This window comes from Aythya fuligula, chromosome 1 (genome assembly GCF_009819795.1).
Source record: "Aythya fuligula isolate bAytFul2 chromosome 1, bAytFul2.pri, whole genome shotgun sequence".
NCBI classification, from domain to species: domain Eukaryota; kingdom Metazoa; phylum Chordata; class Aves; order Anseriformes; family Anatidae; genus Aythya; species Aythya fuligula.
Window position 1 is genome coordinate 116498639 of NC_045559.1, and position 25210 is coordinate 116523848.

Sequence of the window (25210 nt, forward strand, 5' to 3'; positions counted from 1 at the left end):
TTTTTTTTAACATTTATATGCAATGTATCTATTTAAAAAAATAAAATAAAAAATACCCATTACCATGTTAGCCAAAGTTACGTTTTGTTTTTGTACCCCACTTAGGAGACTAGTGAATGTATGTTTAATAAAATAGATACTTCACTTTAGCATGAGTCCTCATGCATGGTATTTTCAACTTAACAGAAGTAAATAAAGTTTATTCTGCGACTGAAGACTTGAGCCTAACTTCAATTCACAAAAGCACCTATAATCAGCTGGAGTCCACAAACTGATTATATCACGTAGTTAGAAACTTCATAACTCATTATAAAAAAGAGCTTCAAGCTTACCTGAATTTCATATAAGTGGGCGATGTGAAACTGAACTGTAAGAGGGAGAAATCAAAATTATTAGTCATAATGAATGACATTAGAATTACATTTTTTTTTCAATTGAGAGAGAAACATGTTTCAAATTTGCCAATGCAAAACCAAGGCTAACTACATTTTGAAAATATAACAGTATGTAAACATTGATATTTCACATTTAATAAAACAGAACTGACAGAAAACAAATGTGTATTCGAGCAAAGCACCAAGACTGCAAACATAGTGCAGAAAGGCAGTCTATGGATTTTATTTGTATTGTGAAATGCTGAGTCCATTAACCTTTCAGTAAAGTTAGCAATAAAATCTCTTTAAGCAGAGATGCACAATGACATAATATAGATAATGTTTGCTGTACATAACCAAGTTAGAAACAAATAAGAAAATATCTGTGTTTGAGCTAAGGTCAACTCATTTCAATTGCACAGAATTCTTTCTCAGAGCTACAGAACAGTGTAACACAGAGGTTACAGGTAATTTGGGGCTCCAGGTTTTCTCTCTGGGTCACAAGGGAGGGAAGAAGATCCCTCTGTACACTGTGTTGTCCTTCACCATAAAAGAAGGCACCCTACTGCATTTGAGAAACCAGATCATAATGAAATGTATCATCTAAAATTGTAATCAATTTTTAATCAACTTTTTGTGTTCTTTGCTAAAGGGCACATAACACTCCCATTTACGTTCACCGTATCATCAAACTTCATTCTGCACTGATGAAAGAGAAACCTCTGCTTTTGTTTTAGGGAGTTCATTGCCTAAAAAATAATCTTCTTTCTTTCCCCCCACCAATAGCAAAACCCTTTCAGTGCAAATCTACAAAAGAAAGCCGTACCATGTAGGGGAAAAAAAAATAAAGGTGTCACATTAGCGACAGCCTAAATAAAAAGATATGCTGGGTATTAAACACTTCGGCTAGGAAGACAGTCGCTGTACTGCTGTTACTCACACAGCCCTCTACAGAAATAGAAGGGACGGGATTAGGGCAATCCGAAGCATTTATGTGACAGTACCTGATACCTTTCCACTAAGTGGTACTGAAGAACCTGACAAATTCTCTCTCGTTCCTCTTCTCTCTCTTCCTCTGTGCTTGCCAGGCACTGTGCCCAACACCATGGGACAAAGCAGCCCTTATGTGGGGCCGTACCTCTACATAAATCTGGGGGCAGAGGAGGAACGTGGGGGAAGGCTGAGGAAAGCCTTACAAATATTCAGAGGTACAGTGAAAACTGACTAGGTCGGTGAGAAACAGTAAGAAAGAGCATGAAATAAAATAAGGAATGATATGGCTGGTAGAAAACAATAAGAACCTACTGACCTAGTAAGAATTCCACAAATAATTTTACAAAATTATCTGTGCCTGCTCCTGATAAGTGACATACTTTGCAGAGGACTTTGTAGTGCAGCTGGCGCTTGATACTGAAGCGGCCAGCAGTTTCACCCGTGTGAACAAAACCCCTTTCATTACCCTTGCTGACAGAATATTCAGAATTTGAATTAAGAAATAGAAAAATGCTTTTAATTATTTTATCTAATGCTTCTAAGCTTACTCTTAGGAGGCAATTCAAACTCAACACCAAGTGCAGCATGAAGGTACCTTAAAAACTGTCTGGCTTTTAATTCTTACAGACTCCAAAGCACGCAAGAACATACATTTATTCCTGCATACAATTCCACTAATTATGGATAAATATCTCCAGTATGCTCTGTAACAGCCTACAGAACATACAACAGTATGATAGATTATACCACATTAAAAGATTATCATGTTCCAGCACCAACTGATATACAGTGGCATCTAATAAACCAAATAAATTATGTTTTTCTGATTTTTGTTCAACAGCATAAAACTGATGTTGAACATGAGATTTATAAATTCTACTGACATTAAAGTGATTGCTGAAAAAAGACACTACCAAGATGCCATGAAGTTTGAAATGATGACTATTAAATATGAGCCATGGCACACACACTACATTTATAAATAAATAAATGAACTAACAGTCAAACAGCAAGTTGCCTCCAGAACTCAAGGCATCAGACCAGTTAATATGGTAAAAGTCTCAATTTTTACTTATTCCATTTACTGAAACAATCACAGTTCCACTGGAGTATCCGTCTCCATTCACAACAGCAAGTATTGTAGTCTTCCTCTCTATTTTCTGAGTCTTTTGATTTTGTGTGTTTTTTTTCCCCACTAAAAACTGATACAATTGTGAACATATATAAGACTTTTTTTTTTTTTTTTAATCTGGAACAGAATTAATGTAAATACTTAAAAGTTACTTACTTTCAGCGTTAGACAAAGTGCAGGGATTGCAGTCAATCAAAGCTAACTGAAAATGCTGAAAAAAACAAGGATGATTTGATTTTCAAACAACGTAATTCTAGTACTTTGGCAAATTACTAAGAATAAATCAAACTGATACTTGAAAATAAATACCATATTTTACCAAGTGGTTTAAAGAAAACAATTTCCGATTTCTGTTCAACTGTGTTTACTAGACGTAAGTAAAATTTTTGTTGTAAACATGTAGCAATGCTTCTAGCAATGCAAGCTTGCAAAAGACATCTTCACAAAATAATTAGAACAGACAGCATCTGAACAATGACTGCATCAAATGAATGGTCAAAATTGGAAAATCAAGTTTTCCTCGGAATGCACAATTGAGAATGAAGTTACACTACTAGCTCATAGTCTCATGAAGATCAACATCCAAGCTACAAATTTGTTTATCTAGAAAAACAGAGTATTTTTATGCAAATGAGTGATCTTGTTTCTCTTTTTCTTTTTTTTTAAACATTTTCTTTTGTCAAACCACACTTAAAATGAGTACCTCTACATTAAAACATGAATTCAATAGCAGTTAGTAAGTTCTTATGCCCTCTCCCCACCAGGTTGACTTCAGTTAAATACTAAAGCTTGTTTATTTTTAACCATTTTTCCTCAAGAACCACGAAAAATTTTGGGAACACCTTTGTGTTCTCACATTCTGAGATAAGCATTTCAGTCATCTGGAAAGAAGAGAACGCAAAAAAAAGAGAAAAAGGTTATCTGCAAGAAAGCCTGGATGTGACCAATAATTTCATAAGTGTCATGCCAGCTTGGAGATCACTATTTACAGTTTGAAAAGTGTGCTAAAATGAATAGACTAGGCATACAAACTCAAGTGCCCATTCCCTTTTCCACAAACTTCACAGAAAATTCCTACATGCAGCAGAGAATTCGGATGAGTACATCCACCCACCAGAGAGTAAGGCCTAGGAATACAGGAACCTAAGAGACAGCATGTAAAATACTACAGTTGACACAGTTATCTACAAAGTACAATATCGGATGGCTTGAATGCACAAAACGTTACTGATACTTCAGAATATTTTAGCCACTTAGCACAAAATTGACAGCCACTGTTCAGGATGCCATATGAGGAGGCATCAGGAGCTTATTAGTGTAAGTAGGAAGAAAAAAAATAAATAATTCATTGACAATAGATGTATATGCAACTTGCTTTCCATACTGTCGTACTCCAAGCATCTAGGTAACTTTCCTCCTGCTCCTAATAATACATTGTGTATAATGTCTACATAATGTACATCTCAAAGATTTACAAGAGTTTAACAGAACACCAAACATAAACATTTTAACAGAAAAAAAATTAGAAAATTAATGTATTATTCATAGCACAGTATAAGAAAAGAACATCCTCATTAGCAGAGGCATACAGTAGCACAGCTTACCTCCTCACTGACTTACATCAACACCATTTGTAATACATAGCAGCTTTTAGAAAATGAAACAAACTCAAGTTGATTAACCCAAATTTACAATTTTTAATGAAAACTTCAGCAACATAATTCCCAAAACAGGGTACAGAAAACAATGAACTCACGTATACATTACTTGTAAAATAGCTTTTTAACCTTAGCATAAACATTAAGTAATAGCTTATTAATACTAAATACCAGCTTATTTCTCTGATTTGCCTGATCCTTTTTCTAGTGTTCAGCAGTCACAGAGAACTTAAAATCTCCCCTCACATTGCAATGCTACTTGTGTGCCTCTGAGACATCCTTTAGTCTGTTACCATAGTGATTCTACTAAGCAGGCAAGTTAAAAAAAAAAAAAAGACTAAATAAAAATAAGATGTTCTACATTATATCGCATTTTTCCTAACCAAAAAAGAAAGAAAAAAAAAGGAGGGGAAAGCAAAAAGGAACAGACCTGTATACTTTGGCCTGTACATTGAGTATACTGATTGAAATGATTCAAAATCCATTTTGCACAGACATGTAAGCTTACACTGTCATTAACAATTAATATGAAAAGATAAAGCAGAAAGGAACAGATTTGTTCTCACCTAGCAATGCTATTATAAAAATCCGCAGATGTAAAGAGAAGCGATTGACAATTGTTCTGCAGCAGCTTTGCAGAAAGGTTATTGCAGTGAGGCTCACCGAGAGAAAGCAGGCAACCATACAAGAAAATCTAACCATTTTAATATTTAAATATGCCAGAAATATCAGTGCTGTACAGTAAAAAGCAGGAGTACACTTACCAATGCCTTCTAAAAATTTAAATTCCTACTCATACCAGACCTACTGTCTTTCCCATTTCAAAATCCACATTATGAAAATTTTCTTGATGTAGCAGATTTCTGCTAGAACTGTTTACAAAGCCACAAAGAATAAGGAAATGGATAATCTGAAGCAGGTAACTACAGAAAAACAAACCACTTGCCCTAAACAATTCTCGCAAAGCAACACACAGACAGCCCAGAACCTTTCAAACCAAGAACCTTTGAAATGCACAGACACAAGCAAACCTGCACCTCTTGCTAGATAAATAATCCATAGCTCCGCGGTAAGTATTCAAAAACAGACAAAAAAGCATGCACTCCGACACATAAGAACTTATCAGCCAGAAGCAGGTCCACTAATTACAATTACCAGCACCAAAAATTAAAAGAACAGTGATAATTTCCAACTTCCATCTCTGCAACAAACAGAAGCAGCTAGCAAACATCTGCACCTCTCTCAAATATTGCAGTACTGAAGCTGGCTACTGCTGTGTGAAATAGTTATTATGCAGGAGAGGCCGCTGCAGTTCAGAGACGACATACAATACCTCAAGGCAGACAGCAGTCTATAGAAATTCAAATCCTGAGTAAGAGGATTTACCTAGAAGGCAGTGTTCTGAATGTTAAAAAGTAACAGTCTCTCTTCAAGGGCTGCAGCCGAAGTCACAATATACCTTGATTTGTAGCCATCTGTAATTGCACAATTATCTACAGCCTGCTCTGTCTCCTCTCCAGTCCTTGACTTGCCTCTGATTGTGGAAACAATTGCGAAGGTAACCTTTTCAAGGATCAGAAGTACAGCGGACTGCATATAAACATAGCTGATGAAAGTATTAGCTCTAGTAGGAAAATAGAAGTAAACTGACATGAATTTAAGCAGATTAATATGTTTTCAGTACTAGAATTAAACACCAGTCCTCTTAGCAACCTAGCTCTTCACAGTTTTACAGGCAAGTGCCCCTACTCTTTTTGGCTTTTCATTAGTAAATGACCAATGCAGGAAGACCCATTTTCCTCTTTTTACAAGATTTTTAATAATACTTCTGTCTACATCGAAGTCCCAGACTTCAGAACGGTGATTCTCAACCCTGCTGCTCTGTAGGAGGGCATTAAGAAGCGCTCAGTAATTCTCCGTTCTGCATTTATTTAGCAAGCATGGCAAGCCATCGTTCGAAACCTGACAGTTCTCCCAGACTTACCATGAGGGCAAGCTCCATCATGACTCAGTATAACTCTGTCAAGAGATGGCTTTTTCTGCCTATGTGACTTAGGTGTGCTGCTTTTGCTCCTCAGAGCAGCCTTTGTTCAGATAAGTAGGGCACAGAAAGCCTTGCATAAGCCATGGCAGAGCGCCAGGCCTCCATTTGCCAGGCCTGGCCAGGGCCTGGGGAGAAGAGGGTCAGGAGAGGACGAGCTGCGGGCGCAGCTCCTCTGCGTGCTCCCTGCTCTGCTCTCTGGGTCCTGTGAGTTCAGAAGGAGCTCATCTCGAAGGGGAAGGCTTGAACACAACAGGCACACAGTCACTTTTGTCCATCTTTGCTGCATTTTTCACAGAGCTAGAGCTTGAAAGCCTGGAAACATACACGACCACTCACAAACAGAAGGCCCACAGACCAAGCAAGTGTACTGGCACCTACACTCATTATCTTCAATGCTTAACTTTAAAACCAGCTATTTCTCTTCATGTGGTTTGTTCTTTTTCCCCCCTACAGATGATGGAAGATGCCATGTAGCATGTAAATTCAATTTTAGCATTTACTTCTCTTTGTAATCATGACATTTCTAAAGCGCGCCTACAGACCTCTGTTACAGAAAAACTGCAAAATGCCTTAAAAGCCCAAGCAAAACTAAGTACGAGAGAACAAAACAAAGCCCTCTGTAGGCCACATGTTGTGATCTACCATCACAATCAGTTGTGCTAATAACTCCACTGCAGCTGCATTACAATGACCTGCTGTGTTAAAAACTTCTGTATTTTTACTTCTGGTATATTTTTCTCCGTCATACACATACACAAACTCCAAAGGCATAGAGAGTAACATAATTCCCAACTGCTGTTTCTAACCACTTAATTTAAGAACAAAATAAAATCTTTTGCCTAATTTCACCCTGCTTTTGACAAAATATTTTAGGTATACTGCTTGAATACCTGGATATCCACCTTATGATAGCCAAAGTCCTTTATTTGTTTTGCTTTTTACCTGTAAACGTTCCTGATCAGTTTCTGCTCCAGTTACAGAGATAAAAGTAGACCTCAGAAACTTAAACTTTTCTTATCTATATGGATTTTGAGTATTTCATTTTTCTTTAATAATTGAATACATACAGCTTCAAATTAACATGCGTGAGCTAAAAAAAATTGTTAATCTAGGCATGTGAAAAATAAGACTGTAAAATAGCACTTGAAGGCTTTGAAACAAGTTTTCACTTTCATAAATAAACTTTCATTTATTATTGAGAAAAAGACATAACAATATGTCTGTAACAGCTACTTGTTGACATGAAATACCTCCCAATAACTAAAGATCCTTTTAAAGATATATATAGACATGAAGATTAATAAAGTGATGGTATAAATAGGTACTGAGTATAAATAGGTTCTTTGAGCTGTTCATCTGTCTCAATTTTTTTTAATATTTCATGCATATTCAATGTAATTCATGCGTACTTCCCAATAAATTCTAATTCTTTAGCAGCCTTTTCCTTGCCTAATATATGCAGTATGTCTCTAACTTGCTAACAAATAAGAATCTTTAGGAAGTAATTATATATACAAAAAATCTATTTGAATTGATCGTTTACGGGCATGACCAAAGAATCAGCCTGCAGCAGAATACCAGAATAGCTGTTTTATCCATAAATAGGGAGGCAAAATTTCTCCAGAGTGATAGACAGGATCTGCATTTCTACTAAAAAGCAGATATTTGAGAACATGAAAAATTTAATTCTCATTATTTTGTGGGTTTTGTCACCGGGCACAGGATGCACCTGCAATATGCTTTAAAATATATATACACATACAAATATATAAAAATGTAAAAATCTCCACAATATACTTTCATTTGTAAATAACCTGCTCATGTTCAGAGTCCCTCCTGACCACCCATTAGAAAACAAAACTCAGAAAACCAGAACCACAGAAGCCCTCCCTAGAACTTACCATTCCCTCAATGTTACCATTCTAATAAATAAAAAAAATAAAAATAATTAAAAAAAATACTTTTTTTTTTCCTGAAGTAGTGTCGGCGAACAAAGGAAATGAACTGAATTTTACAGTCAAAAGTCTTTGGGGATTGTCATTGTAACTCCCCACCAAAAGCACACTATGATACTTCAACACAGCAGAACAGAACGAGCACCAGATGGATGACTGGTTTCTCATAGCTGCAGTTTCCAATGTAACCCAACTATTCAACTAAATAAGATGACAACTTTTTTTCCTCAGCTCTCTTTTATGCGGTCAGTAGTCCCACAGAACATACCTAGCTACACCTGTGTGCTCTACCCACCTCTGTGTTCAGCTTGCCAGCTAGTCAAGAAGCATCAGGCTTCCTGACGCAAAGCGTGGATGGGACAGCTTTATCTTCTGCATCCTGACACACCAGTCCCATACCCAGCCACATAAGGTGCCTCTTCTGCTGATGATGCCAACCAGCTCACCTCATCCTTAGCTTGCAGAGCTCAGACAAATGGTTCTGGGGCAACATGTTCCACAGGCATGTTCCAGAAACTTCTCTTTGAAACCTTTTCATTCAGGCATATTGGCTCGAAATTGGTTAAGATTCAAAAAGTACTCAGGGGAAGAACTGAGACACACGTAAGACAAGATGAGTACATACCGTTATGAAAAAGAAGGCTAAAATTAAAAGAATATACTGAATGAAGAGGAAGACTAGGAGAAAAGCAGGTGACATGCCAGAAATAACACGGCGTGTGCTCAGAAGCTCAAATGCTTTTTCCAACTACACTAAGTGTACTAATAAAGAGGTATACTATATTCCTGGCCATCTTGCTTTATTCTCTTTTCAGCTTACCATGGTACCACTGCAGCTAAGACAGTCGAAAACAGTACTCCTGGTGGGCTGGGACATGCAGAAAAGCGTGAAAAGGTTAGGAATGTGAGATAAACCTTAACTGTATGCTTCTGCTACAGTCATCAATATTAAAATCTCTCCTGCCTCCCTACGCCCACAAGACAACAGCAGTTGAATTTGGAATTGATTATATTTTTCTGTTGAATGAGGCAAATTCAGCATTCACATATCACTTCTGTCCTACTGCTCTGTGAGGTTATACAAAGACGACTTTCCGTTCAGCCAGAAGGGCAGCTTTTTTTCCCTTAATGTAATCCTAAAGACCAAGTCATTTCCAACAGCCCCAGTGTTCTTGCCAAAGTTTATGGCAATGGGGTAACACAGCAGTCAAGGGTTCTCAGAGTAATTTGCAAGTCTTAACTGCAGCAATATTAAAAACATGCAAAAGCAGTAATTGATTTTTGAAAAAAAAAACACTGAGAGTTGATTTTATGCTTGTTAAACAGCACTCTAGTAATTATCTTGATCATCAACATCTTAAAATAGTAAAAATTAATTTTGTGCTTAAATTGCTTACATAAAATATAGATGATTTATGTTAATGGCCTAAAATTGTGAAAAACATGGAATATATGACCTTCAGACTCCCATCCTTCCCCCTTTGCCTGGAGACTCTTACTGACAATGACTCATCTGTTGGCAGTGGTTTATTCTTAGCAATTACAGACTTAGCATGAATGTTTAAATACCATCAAAAATATTATGATATTTCAAAGTACATTAACGCAACGTTGGTACAATTTGTGAAATTCAGAACCGTCACAGAAGAATACCAGATGAAAACTTCTCTACTTTCTGCCTCTGTATCGTACAGGAAGCTCAAACCTGACCATGGATTCTGTTAGACCTCTACAGCCCCAGGAAATGGCCTATGTTCAAGGCGAGTCCCTAGCAGCCTAGATCCTAAAAAACAGAGCCACCCTTCTGAAATCCTGAATCCTTTCAGCAACAGCTACCCAAAAAAAAAGCCAACTGTGTTGTTTCATTACTTTGGGTTACTCATCTTTTGTGTTGTGAAAAGATGAGACACTCAGTCTCAGAGAAAGAGGCAGACATTCTGTGAAAACATCCTTTCGCACTCTTTCATCAACTCTTTCTGATTTTATTCTCCTCATGCTTCTGCATAACCACTGCCACTTCATTTTGTTCTCTTCACTAAGGAAGTATTTTCTGACTTGCTACTCACAGAGCTCTGGCTTAAATCTTAACTCAGGGATCAGCCTGACTGGCTTTTCAAGGAGCTACTGTCCTGTTTACTCCACCTATTCTCCTCCTCCATTTATATATTCTGATGTACACATTGATCTGTTTCAGTCTACAACAAAAAGAATCCATCTCAGGACACTAGATTAAATCCACAGCTCAACTAAACTGAAAACAGCAGAAACTGTTCAAGACCAACTAGATTGCCCCACTGGGTCCTTTCTTTCTTGCTCCTCACTGTTTGTTATCGATTCCCTGCTAAAGATAACAATTTTCACAGTCAAGGAAACAAAACAGAAACTCAAGCTTAGGTGCTTCAGTTGGTAATTCCAGAGTACAGTTTTGTGTTTGTGCATCAGAAAATATGCATGCAGCTCTCCCCACCCCCTGCCATTCCCACCTCCTCCCATCTACCAGAGCCCCAGTAACTGTGCAACCCCAAATCGAGGTGGTTCAGACTCTGATCCACCTCAGACTGCACATGGAAAGACACTGGGCTCAGAGCAGCAGAAGGTGCAGAGCAATGCAATCAGTCAGGGAGGTGGAAAATGAGACATCCTTTTAGCAACAGCCTGCAGCCTTATTGACTTAAGGAAACTATCCTCAGTGCAAATCCACCCTCGTGTTTATTTCTTAATCCCCTTGAAGACCTTCGCTCTGCTTCAGGGTAAGCTGTTTTTGTTGTGTCTATTTGTTTTCCTAAGTGATTTAATCACACTGCACATAAAAACAATGGGATCATGGTCATTTTGCATTGCAAAAAGTTAATTCCTTTCCTATTTTTAAAACAGTTCTTTGGTGTTTTTCTCCCCATCCTGGTTGGTGTAATGAAAACTAAAGGTTTGCTATACTTAAAATCCTAATCATTGACAAACTTTTATTTTGCAAAGTGGTTAAAATCACAGTAGAACATTTAGAATGAATTCTCATCATATCAATTTGAATACTCGATTCAGTGATAAAATTACATACTTTATGGTACAGCAGGAAGTGGTTGTCTAAGTGATCATTTTCTTCTGTTAAAAATCAAAATGTAGAATCTCCTTCCACTACTTCATTAAAAGTTAACTACCTCCTTGCTGATTTACTCTTCTATTTTGTCCCTATAATATGTCTTTAAAAACAAAAACAAAATACACTTTTCAGCATTTTTTCCTTTTATTCCCTATTTATCAAAATAGTCAATGCAAAATTCATGCCGAAGTATAGGGATATATGACCATCCAGACTCATACATAATCTCACTCCCCATACAATGGCCAACTTACACCCCCACCCCCCCTTGACTTCTTTTGCCATTCACTGCAGTGAATCTTTCATATTCCTGTGCAACATCAACCTCTCTATTTACAATTCCCAACTTCATTTGTCTCTGTTGGTGAAAGCTTGGACTCTGGATGAAAGAGGAAAAGCCTGATGAGAGAAGTGCTTCCCGTTATTACAAAGAGCAAAAGGAAAATGTGAGAGTAACACTCCACTCTTTCAAATCATTGACAATGTGTTCCTGATAGCCTCACAAATACAAGCTGCAGGAAAACAATCTGCCAGGAAAAGGAAGCCATTCTACAAGACTCTTGGAAACAAACAAAAAAAAATGTTTTTTTATAGGTTTTAGAGGAGATTAATATGCGGAAATATATTTATATATTACAGCTAGTTACAAATGACAAATTCTCAACAGTGCAGGAGTAATTCCCAGTATAACGTGAAACTCCTTTAAAATAAAATGTCCTTTTTCCAAGACATGTATACCTAAATTTAGGTTCTGTGATGGAAAAAAGCAAGGGGATAAAAGTGGGAAACGGAAGTAGGGGGAAAAAAAAGAGCAAAAATGTTGAATGGAAGGAGATAAAAGTTACAGATTACAATCAGTGACCAAAAAAAAGAATACAAGCAGTAAAATGAAATTTAAAAAAAAAAAAAGAGTAGAGAAGAAACAATGTACTGTATTAACACAAAGCATTTCTAACTGATTAGTCAGAAACTGCTGCCTTACAAGCTGACTCTCAAATCACGAAATAAAAGAAAAAAATCAACCAACATGCCTTTCCATGCTCCCCATCACATCGCATGGCCATGGGCACACCATACTTAGCCATATGGCAAAGCAGCCCCAATTTTTGCACACCTTTTCCCTCTCAGAGTCCTCCTTGCAAGGGACTCATTTACCCTCTTCCATTCACACTGTTAGAAGGGTACAAACAATATAAAAAATTGATATGAGAACAATATTTTGCATAAAAGCTTTCTATTTTCAATGATTTTTATGAAATAGTGCAGCATCTAACAGCTATATATTTGTGCATTCCTTTCAGTTTTTAGATGCAACACAACTTATAACAAATATTAAATTCAATCTGAAAGGACTTAAACCTACCTTTAAACTGGACTCATAGTCTGTGTTCACTTTGAACATGAGTCCAAGTCGCAAATGAATTTCCTTGGCTCGACAAAAGCTGGGATCAACATAAAGCGCCTCCTGAAATGCTTTAATTGCCCTAAAAGACAAACAGATAACAAGTATTATTTTTTACTGAAATACTACTGTTATAATAGTTATTTGTATGACTAATAGAAAGTAAATCAGAAAGTACTGTTACTGAAGAACATATCAATATAATGGATTAAATGTTTTTGCTGCATCATTTTTGGTTCTTCAAAGACTGGATCATTTCGTACTCCAGATATCCTAATTGATTTGAAAGTATAATCTTCTCTGTTCATTTGGAGAAACTAACTTGCTGCCTGAAACACAGCAACACGTCTGCTATTTCAGAAAGGACGATTCAGGAATAAGCAACAAAATTAACGCAACTGGAGAACAAGGGTGTACACAGCGGTCAGTCCTGTCACAACCAGCTGCTAGGCTGCTTTTGATCCGAGCTAGCACAGAGTCCTGAGAGGGTGGGCAGAACAGGAGGCCTAGAAGATCTCACACACCTCCTCTCACTGCCATGACTTGCTCCACTTTCAACTTTGTTACTCCCTGTCTTAGCACCGAGGCTGTCCAGGGACTCAGCTAATACCTGTTACTCCCTTACTTCCCAGTCACTCAAATGCCCATGGCAGGACACCCAGTCTTGCCTCCAGGGCCCCAGGGTGGCACAGAGCAGGCAGGTGACAGGCAAGGCCATAGGGACACCTGTACCCACTGGGGGACAGCACAGGGATGCTGGGCAAGACACCCCACAGTGCCCCCAAATCACACCACGTTTGGGCGAATGAAGCTCACTCCTACTCCAGGCGTCCATGTCATTCATACAGACAGAAGTTGCAAAGGGAAATGCAAGAAATATTTTGCACAGGCTTCATTCATAAAACACACAAATGATTGCTCTTGAATTCATCATCAGATCTAAAAATCTTACGGGCTCTTCTCTTTCCTGATGTCAAAACATACTGATGGCATTGTATCTTCCTCTGGAAGATCCACCTTCCTTCCTCCACAACAAAAATGTTGGTGCCTAAAGCATTATCTGACTGTTTAAATACAGCTTAAGAACAGTTTAAATTGAAAAAAATAATAATAATTAGGAAAAACCTACATTTTCACTGTGGAACTGAAGCTTACAGTCCTTCAGAAAGGTTTTCCTCTCCTTGTACCCTACTTCCCTGCTCAAGCAAGCAAGTAAAGCACAAAAGGGACTCAACTTGCACTAGCTAAGCATCCTCTCACATGTTGTTTAAACTTTCCAAGAATATCATGGCTGGTGGTGAAATACACCGAAACTGGAACCAACAAGGTGCTGTGTCCCTAAACAGCATGCCCACTATCGTCTATAAGGAAACCCTTCAAACAGTGTAGTGATCACCAAATTTTGGCTTACAAATGCTTGTAGATTCTACTACCATTTTAAGTGATGCTTTTGTTACACACAGAAGTACAGATTTTATCATTGTATACCTGCATTTCTTATCTTAACTCCAATACAGTACGCAGTATGTTGGGCACTGGCACTTTAAAATCCATTATTTGTGTCCTGTTCAAAGAATCGTGCCTACCGCATCTTTCAGAGGAGTGGTGCACTCGAAACAAAGTGAAGTTGCAACCAGCAGACAGTAAGATGACTATATCACATTTAGCACTTGAACCTGCTAGTCACGAACAGCCCCTGAGGTTTGCAAGGTGTAATTACCTCTGCACAGGCAACAGCGTTCACCTTCGTCTAAGATGCTCATGGCATCAGGTTCAACATCAGTAGTAATTATAAGTATTTGCAATAACCTTACAACCCGACAAAATTTGTAATCAAGCCGAGCCCAACACATAGAAGGAGGAAGAAAATGAACAGAATAAGACATTGCTCCCTTAATCATGATCAGTGCAAGAAGCAATGGCACCTTTCTGAACCTACTTTGATGGACATTTGGATAAACTTATCCAAATACAACAAAAATCTCTACAACCTTTAAGATGTCATTTGAGTTACCATGCTAACCGTCAGATAGAAGCGTTCTAGCTGTGCATTTCAGCTGTACTTGATCACTCCCAAACTGATGGTTTGGGGAGGAAAATGCAGAGATGCTTTGCAATGGAATGGATGGACAGACTCATAGCAATTGGTGAAAGACTCTATTTAGAAATGTTCTTTCAGTTTATAGTACTTGATGGATTTACTTTTAAGCATGAATCATACTTAAAATGCTAGTGAACTCCTGTGCCAGTGTCTCGCTTGTATCTTGAAAAAAACCTCTGTATCCCTGAATGCCATAATAAAAACTAGAAGAGAATTCCAGTAAGTAACACATTTATAATTAAGAACAATTACTTCGGTAAATTCAGGCAAAAACATTAAAAGAATATGGCAAATATCCCCAAAGTAGCATTTCTAACTAAAAATCAGGTATTAAGTTATATTTTCTTTTTCTTTCAAAATAGTATTTATTTGCATTATTTAATTCTGGTGTTCATTCCATATCAATCAAGTAATTTGTAGCTTTTCCAAGATGATTACCACCAGCAAAAATACAAATTGCTTCCATTATTTCTACAAAAAAAAAAATGGAATCCTCAAAATTTCACAAATAAAGTGATCTGAAAGGCAACATTTTTAACAATTTCTACCAGTGGTGGGTGCTCGGGTCTAATTTGACAACAATGGCCTTAACTAGTAAAATTTTCATAGAATAAAACACTCAGAAGTGAGAAGACATTTTCCTATTAACATTATTACAGTAACTATTTGTATACGAACTCTGACTTAATTATATTAACTCTTAAAGACAAGCAATTCTACACTACTGATGAATTAATATTGATCTAATTTTGCCTACTAGAAACATTTAAGCAAAGAGAAGTGAACCCATGATCGTAGATGTCAAGAACAAGGACCACAGGGGTACCTCTGGTTCTGTTTTGGGGCCTTCTCTGCCTCTGTGCTATGCTCAGAGCTCTGGACTCGGCCCATTTAATATATCAATAGTAAAATATCTGCAATGTCACTGCCATACATCCCAGTTCTAAGTGCTCAGTGACATCCGAAGGCAATGGGTACATGTTGGTGCAACAGGGAAGGAAGAGGACATGAGAGTATGTGGAAAGTAGGAGCAAGCATAGTAGTAGAAGATGAGATGATGGCACACAGCCTTGCTCAAATAGGTTGTTAGCCTCCACCGCTAATTAACTGGCCTTCATGCACAGACACAGCTTTTCATTTTAATCCTTTAGCAGACTAAACATACATTAGCCCAAAGGATAAATCACAGAAATGAACAGCTGTGAGCTCTCATACTGTAGAAATAAATGACAGTAGTCTAAATTCAGCAAGAGACGACTTCAGGTTTGTTCTCTAAAGGATATTGATCAACTGCCTGGCAAGAAAAAAACTTTGGTTAAGTCTACTAGAATTTATTTAAATTAAATTAGAGTCTTCAACAAAAATGGGAAGGTATCCATTAACAGGCAGGAAAAGCTGGCTAGCTAACACTAGACAAAATGGGACAGCAGTACTGGAAAACAGACTGCAGAGGATGAAGTGCACCTCTGGGCTTACGTTTGTACAGCACTGCTACAATAATTGAGAAAACATAAAAGTGACACGAATCTATCATCTCCAAATCTAGACTTTCAAAATCAATACTACAGCTATCTTTCCACCCACTCATCTATACAACAATGCCTACCATTATGGTAGGCTGAATAATAAAAAGCAGGCTGAATAATAATTAATAGAATATTCTATTAAACATTTAGTGAACTCTCATAAGATGTATTGGAAGGTTTTACTTGTACAGACTGTGAATATAAACCCATTTGAACTGGACAAAAGTATATTATAAAACAGCATCAATTTAACTATTCAAAAGTTAGCACTCATGAGTTTCTAACAAAATACATTAAAATCATAAAAAGCCTACAAAAGAAAAGAACATAACATTCTAACATGTCGGGAAAACTACTTGGTGCAGCTGGAGCAAAACTTTCTTTTTATTGTTCTTTATTCTCTTCCAATTTTCTGACCACCTGCTCCAAGCATAACTAATGAAAATGCCACGAGGATATGAAGGACAAATTCCTACTTGAAACTCATCGGCACAGTTTGAACAGGAACAAAATTTATGTATACAGAAATAGTCATTACTGCATTTTCATGGAATACTTTAACAGTCTTTAGATACAGTAACTCCTCTGCCCATTGTGCCGTAACAGTTGAATGCTGAAACACTTTGAGCAGCAGGCTCCAAACATTTCTCCATAGCAGCAGCTGAGACTACCCTTTTATTTTCCTGTTATCAACAGATACTATGCTTTTTTCATCAGTCCAAGAAACAGGTTCGATAGACAATGACAAAAAGAGACCAGAAGACAAATCAATTACTACTTTGCTCATGGTTAACTACCACTAGTATTTGTAGTCTACATGTGCATTCCCATTTTACGTATATAAAAATAGATATGTAGACCCAGCCACCTGGAAACTAGGAGCTATTTGACAATGCAGTATCTACACAGTACTTGTTTGAACTCTGCTCTCCTTATTAATTTAACTACAGACTGAAAACGCCTGACCATCTAAGAGGACTCTGATAGAAGAGGAAAATAAATCTACATGTGTATGTTGAAGATAACAGGTTATTGGCAGGCAAGCTGCTTTTCTGCTCTCAAATGACATCCGTCATGGACTTCCCTGTAGCAGGTGTTTCCAAAGCAGGAACTCCACAGGCTGCAAATTACCAGGGTAATGTCACTGTTAATTAGGTGAACCTCAGTGCTTCTCAGGCAAACTGCAGCCACTGGACTATTTCATCAAATGCCATGCCTTTCATGATGGCACCAAGTATTGCTATACCTGGAGGCAGTCTCTACAGAGACTGCATTTGGGGGCCTAGAAGGGCCTAGAAGGCACCTTAGCAGCACAGGACAGGACTCTCCCTGTGTCACAGATGGGCAGTGACCAACATAAAACAACACTTTCTTGGTTAGATGATCGTGAATGCAAGACTGAAGGCTGGCCCATGAAAGTACTGAAAAAAAAATATTTACATTCCACTGTAGACCTGACTACTTGAAAAACACTTTAATCAGCTGCTTTTCAAGATGACTGCGAGAACAGCAAACCTTCACTTTCTTTAAAACAAGATACAACAGAATGACAGGCAGGAAACCTGGAGCGAAGCAAGAAAGAGAACAGACTCCTTCAGCACAAGTAAATAATTAAATATGTCTGGCACTAAGGCCCCTCTCCCAGGTGATGGTAACTTTTCCATGTATTCCACAAAGTGGGTACCTGTCAAAGAATTCTCCTGTCCCACTGAAATCTTTGAAAAATTTCTATAAGAAAAATGATTCTCAAGTGTCGAGGCCAGCAGAGTTGGGACACAGTACCACAGATACCAACGGAGAGCCACATGCTACCGCCTGCTTGGCCTTGGGAGGATTGTGCAATTCAGCAGCAGCAGCAGAGGGATGTGGACAGCCTACTCAGTGCTTGTAATGTTCAAGATGGAGGTGCTGCCTTCTCCCTGTAGGGGTTTTGAATCCTTGCTGCCTCTTGCCCACTGAATGTCTTCACTTGAATTAGATAATAATAATGAAAGGTGTAGGGGACTGCAGCTGACTTCTTCATGTCAACATTCAATTCTGAATCCTAGCTGCAGAGGCAATTTTTTTTTGCGCTGAGCTCCTACCCCATTTCCACTGAGTCAAACTTCAGCTAATGGGAGAAATGCCAACATACAGGACACCTTGCCTTACAAAAGTGTGAGGATACTTTTTAAGAGCCAGAAGCAGAGATGGTGGTTCAGCTGATGATCTAGTTATGATATGATATTGCACAGATGACCTCATTGCTTTTGCTTTGATAAGGATGGCTGCAGAGAGGCCACAGCTCCTGTCAGAGATGACAGATTTCCCTAAGGCAGTCTGCACCTTTTTTGCCATGATGGAGGAGAAGGAAAGGGTCTGGACCATCTCTCACATTCAACTTTGGTATTCTTCAGGGCTGGGTCCTGCAAAGGTGCCTATGCTGAAGCACAAAGTTTTACGTAGTACTAAACTTCTAAGCTGCTAAAGAATCCTTTTGCTGAGGAGCCAAAGGATATGTTAAATAATGCAAGAAGGGTGACTGTAATCTCAGTGTCCTGTAGGTGTTTTAAGGAACACCCTCTCTCTCTCACACGCTGTCCAGCGATTTGCAGGTAACAGTCATTGAAGACACTGTGGGCTGGCCTCAGAGCACCACCATTAGTGCACGGGGATCCCAGCAGAGCAGGAGAACCAGTTGCAGGACACAGCTGCAGAGCTTGGACTCCATCTGCTTCTCTTGGAGGGACTCAAATCAGCAGCTCATACACCAGGCAGGTTCAGAATCCTTAGTGAAGTACAAGAGCAAATTTGGCATTCGAGCCTCTACAAGGACTGTAACTACTGCACCACGTTTAAGGATAGTCTTTGATGAACAACTACAAATTTTTCATTGTTCCATCTAGAAGACAACTAAGGAGGACATGAAATTACTCAAGTTATGACAGTATCTCAGCTATCTCTATTCTGGTGTTTTGCTCTACTTGAGAAACAGGGAAAACCAGCCATCTACTTTTCTCACAACTTGATGACAAATGGTGTAGAAGGAGTATCAAAATCTAAGATCTATACAACTTTCTTTGGAGCTAATCCCTTATGTCATATCTTACTAAAAAATTGCATAAAATATCTTTGATCACGCTATCACAATATTTACATATACTTACACGTATATAAGTACTTTCGGTTCTTACATAAATTGTCAAACAAAACAACCAATATAAAATGATGTGTCAGATAAGATTTAGCACTTAACACTGTAACGCTTCTTTCGCATGTACAGAAGCGTGCAATATTGAATACAAAGAATTGCATGTGTCTTGGAGTCAGTCCAACACTTCTTTTTATGAATACTGAAAAAATCAAAAAATAATGTGAAAGTATGAACAACAATTTTAAAACTGACCTTATTCTCACTTGCTCGTATATTGTCCCTATTTGTATGACAGATGATTCATTAACCCTTCCTTCTGGGAAGACTATGAACATGCCTCTCCTTAAAATCTATGACTATCTAAGGTTGTATGAATGAAATAATATATTAATGAATGAAGCACAGTAAGTTAAACAACCTTAAACAATCTTGAAGTCTCTTTTACCTGTATGAAATACACAGATTTATGTACTTTACGAATGTAAATAGATGGAACAACTTTAGCAGAAAACAAGACTGTTTGTCTAGTGTTTCACTCTGAAAGAACGAAGATTCTCCTTGCAATCTGCAGTGGAGACTTGTGGAAGACCAAGTGTACAAAGAATATCTCTACTGCAAGTGACTTGCAATCAGCTCCAAGCTAATTATGATTTTGTCACACCTAAATACTCACACCGACACAACCCACTCCTGTCCCCAAAACATAGTAAGGGAAGAAACACTCAAGTGGAATAAAAAAAAATACATACAGAAGTGTAAGATTTTATCTGCATTAGACTTTTTTCCCTTGTAAGTTCTGCCCAATATTCTCATATACACAACTTCTTTAGTACCACACTACATATACCTTTCTGGTATGAATGAAGAGACAGATTTGATCATTTTAAACTACATTAACAAACAGCTCTATATGCAGTTAAGACATCATAACTTAAGACATCAATATATACTCATGTTCTCAACAAGGTTACTCGAAAGAATGTAAGAAAAATCTGAATTAATTCAAGGCAGCAAACTATCAATACTTAGGCTTCACAATGACCTGACTTTGTTGCTCCCTCCACTGAACAATGCCAAAAAACCTGATCCACTAATGGTAACAGTCTACGTTGAGAAGGTGGCCTCTCAATAAGTTACTACTCTAAATGTAACTTTTTGTGTAATTTGACTCATTTTACATCATTTTCACAATGCAAACTGTTAACACGTTAAAATGATGAAGCAAAGCTTGCATCAGAACAAGAACATTCTGAAACTTAGCAAAATTGAAGAAAGAAGATCACAATCTTAAAAGATTCTTGTTTTTCTGAAAACTTTTTTGCTCTTCTCTCATATTAGAATGGAATGTAATTGCACGTCATGTACAATACATGGCATGCATTGCACCACTATTAACAAAGAAAGCATTTGAGTTTTAAGACGGAAAAAAAAAAAAATCAAGGTTCTGAGATCATGATTTAACCAACTTATGTTCATTTCAAAAATAAAAGCTGACTTCCTGCCTGAGGAAAGCATGAATCTTTTGTCTTACAGATACGCAGAAACTTTTGATATATTTATTTGGGGGGGGGGGGAATAGGAGGTGGGCAGAACTCTCATTTTGTTGTTCCAAGCTATCAGTCAGTAGTCACTGACTACTTCCTTAGCTTCAGGCATGCTTAGTCTAGCAAGATGATAAATTTTTGTGTGATCAACTAAATAGTAAAATTACATTAATTTTATTTTGAGCTTCTGTACTAAGTGTTACTAGAGAAATATATACCACAAAGAAATGAGCACGGAAGAGAAGAAGAAAAAAAAAAAAGGTAAACTAATCAATTTTATGAAAAAAGCTCTGATCTAAACACTGCATTTATTTGACTTTATTCCGATGATAACAATGAGTTTAAGAATAAACCATACCTTTCTTATTACTGACCAGGAAAGTTTGGGGATCTGTCAAGAGAACCCCATTTATCAAGTCTATACCATTTCTCATTCTTCTCTCAACACCAGTGAGGCAAAACCAAACCAAAATCACCCACAAAACCATCAAACCAAGCCTTTACCCGCCCCCAACACAAAAGCAAGCCCTTCCCACCCCCAAAACCCTGCCAGAATTTACAGCTCTTTATAACTGAGTTTTTATGACAGTTTTAAACATTCAGGACAAAGTGTACTGCTGCTCACGTCCAAAACCTGTCACTGTATACACTTATGGAAAAATTACTGAATAACAAGCTAAATGAAAACAAACCTACTTTGCCACTTCTTTTCCCAGAGAAACAGAAAATTTCTTCACAACATATGCTGCAGACCTTAGACACTGAGAATTCACAAAAACCTGTTGAGTCATACCGCTCCATTCCCCTCGCTGAATTGCATTATAAGAAGCTAAAACTCCCTCTCTCTAATTGCTTTCCTATTCAAGCAACTGCTGCAGCTGCCACAAGTAAGTCAGATAGGAGATACAGGGCAATATATCTTCAAGTATCATATTTATGCCACAAAACTTAAACTATTGTACAATAACATTAAAGTTGAAATATTCAGCTACCAATGAACACTGCAAAATACACTGATACTGTTGTTTTATTCCCACTTACCATTGAAAGGCATTGTAATGGAAGTAGACCAAACCAAGGCCATATAAAAAGGCAGCATTCTGTAAAAGAAAATAAGCAATGTTTAAAACCAGATAAACCAACCATAATCTATACCATTGAGTTGCAACTATTTTGTTCATCGTTTGACATTCAATTTCCATTGTAAGATAGGGATATTTTAATTTCACCTTGAACAGGAGGAATGAAAAAGAAGGAATAAGAAGACAGCTAGAGATTTATTTTTTTTTAAAATGCAATTCTTTGTAAAATTTAGTACTAAATTCTGAATTTAAATGCAGAAACATATTTTTTGAGGAATAGTAACTACCATAATATTCAAGTACTTTCACATCAGAGACACTGATGTGCTTTGTTCCATTTGTAAAATAGCAGGAAAGCAAACAACAGTCTTTGGCAATTTAATACAATAAAAATGTTTTATAACCTAAGACCATGTCATAGTTATAATAATTTATATTCACATAAAAGTAAACAAAGCTACGCACACTGATTTCAGCGTCTATAGTAGAACATTAATTATATGAATCTCAAAATATGCTTAAGGAAACTGTAATTTTTCTGAATACTAAAAATACAGGCCATCAGCTTCAAACCTAAGACAATCAGATTTCTTCATCATTAATCTAATTTCTATCTTCAATTACCCTGTTTTGCAGTAAAAGGAAAAAAAATTACCATTTTCCTACTGACAACTCATCTTCCCCCCCATTTTCTTTTCACAAAGGAAAGCGTTGCTTCCCAAGTGACATTACCAGGGGGTTTAATGAATGATTAACTACCCGATTTTCCAAATAAATATTACATATTTCCTAAATTATATAAAAATTAACCAACTTTTTCTTTTGACAAATGTTATGCCACAGTAAAATTGTTCCCTGTTTAGCAGCTATTCCGTTATTTACAGAAGAAAACACGTATATGCTGCCTACAACACAATTTTAGTTTTTTTCATGTGTGTAACACTGTTTTCAAGAGACCATGAATACATCCCAAAGGAAACAGAGCTCTGATACACAAACCAGAGATGGCGTTTGCATTCTCAAAGATTCTTCTTCAAGATAATCCCTATTCCACTTGCATTCACTTCTTCAACAACTCTCGTTTCTATGAAACCTGACAATGGAAATCCTAGATATGCCTTAAACCCAACTGAAATATGTAAGATGTAAGCAAATTTCTCCTAGAAAGCAATTGGTAACCAGAACAGAATTTGAAGAGCAAGCACTCATCAGAAACAGAACCTAGTATTACAATTTCATTATACCTCATTTGCATCTTCTAAATGCAAATTAAAAACAGGGGAAATGCCAAAGATCCCTTCATGAATACAGTTGGATCATAGCTTTAGTAATGGACAAGTTCCAAGAAAACGCTGTGGTATGACCAGCTACTATGACAATCAGAGCACTGTACAAAGGGAGTGGAAAGAGAAGTACATAGACAATAAAAGGATGGCAGTCGTAATACTACCATAAAATCACGTTCCCGTTCAAGTGAACAAAACCGCAACATGGACATCATAAAGATACGAGATCTTCAACTCTGTACCCCATGTAGTTGCTGTTAGTCAAATCTGTTCTGGCAACAGCAGACTAAGAATGAAGACAAGCTCAAAAACTGAACATACATAATGCCTTGGACTATGATATTTTCCATGAAGAAGTAAGACAACAATGGAGAGAGATTTTCACATGTGCAAAATGGAAGCCTGCAAAATACCGCATACACCTAGCTGCCTTTACGCTGTTCTGGCCACGCTTATTTAGAGAAGAGAAGTGAACAAAGTTGTTCAATGTTACCTCGGAGATTCAACAACTGCGATCCAAGACTAGATCACCATAGAGACTAATAATAAAAAAATCCTTCATCACCACACTGCAAAATGCAGGCAAAAATATACCAGACAACTAAAACCTCTTTAATCTTTAAGAGTTTAATTCCTCTTCTGATACTTATTAAGATTCACAGACAAAATTGGAATATTCAGAAGATTAATCTAGCTGTTATTTTGGTCCTAAGGGTTAATAATACTCAACAATCAAGACATTGGACAAGTCCAAAATGCGGGTAGATTTGTCCAAGTGTAATTAGCATACCAAATTTACATGAAGCTTTCAGGTTGCCCCCATTGCAGTAAAACACAAGTCCGCTATTAGAACTCCATCCTTTGTTTTGTGGCTGGCTTTCTAATTTTTCTCATTCTCCTTCAGCTTTGCAATGCACTTGGGACTGACCTTAAGAACATGTTAAGATAGCGCTGTCTTCTCAATAAAAAAACAGGGCAAGATTTAAGACTTTGTAACACTTCAACGCGAATGTAAAGATGTAAATTATGAAGTGTCAGTATGGACTGAATTCATCTGTTTTGAAACACTACAGCTCTAACTGCACGTAACACCATTAGTACTGCTTGTTGATTATTCATTAGATTTGTCTAAATGATTAAAAAATATCTTTTAATCTGGGCTTGAAGCTGGATGGGGCTTTCATGAGGACTGGGAGATATTACAGTGGTTCTGTGCATGCAGTACTTTCCCACCAGTAATTAAAGGTGAGTTGCACGTGAAGCTCGCTACTTTAGCAACTAACTTGTCTGCCTGTAATGCAGAATAGCAGCAAGCTCAACACGCAGCCAAGTTCTTACTGGCAACAGCCCATATGAAAAGCTAGAACAGCTTAACACTTATCAGGACCAAGCAGGATCATGAAGCTGCATTACAAGACGGATTTTCATCTACAAAACGTCCTTTATCCTGACATCTCAGATTCTGGGACTCCAAGTCACGCACCCCACCTTAAGAAACCTGTTTTGAATTGCCTCTGTTACTTGTTTTTGAACACAGGTATATCATGAATAGTATCTACCCCATGTTTTTCAGTAATGATATCTTGTTATTCAATCCTTGTTATTCAAGATCCTACTATAAATAGCTGCTGATGGAGAATACAAGCCTACAAGCCAACTTTTTTTCCCCTCCGAGTATACATATATTTTGGTATAAAGTAGAAAACAAAATTATTTTATTACACTCGTTTCCTTGAAGCTCCTCAAAACCTTCCCAATTCCTAAGATGTCAGGCTAAAATTCTTTGGCTATTAACTTAATATAAATATAAACGTAATATTTATGTTATCAGATCTCCTTCTTCAGTAAAACCTACATCATCTTGAAAAAAAGCTGCAAACTGG

The 25210-nt window shown here is 37.4% G+C and overlaps 1 protein-coding gene across 11 annotated transcripts in view; it reads right to left on the minus strand.

The window, feature by feature from the left end:
• Positions 1-25210, minus strand: part of KDM6A (lysine demethylase 6A) — a 149964-nt gene that overhangs the window by 57556 nt on the left and 67198 nt on the right. For 10 of the 11 annotated variants that reach the window (XM_032185949.1, XM_032185941.1, XM_032185921.1 and 7 more), the window contains 4 exons: positions 22001-22059; positions 12617-12737; positions 2656-2710; positions 333-367 (listed from right to left, as the gene is read on the minus strand). In XM_032185949.1, the coding sequence (XP_032041840.1) occupies positions 333-367; positions 2656-2710; positions 12617-12737; positions 22001-22059 (270 nt within the window). Of the gene's footprint in view, positions 1-332; positions 368-2655; positions 2711-6141; positions 6195-12616; positions 12738-22000; positions 22060-25210 lie in introns of those variants that run through there. The other variant, XM_032185957.1, reaches the window with a different exon arrangement.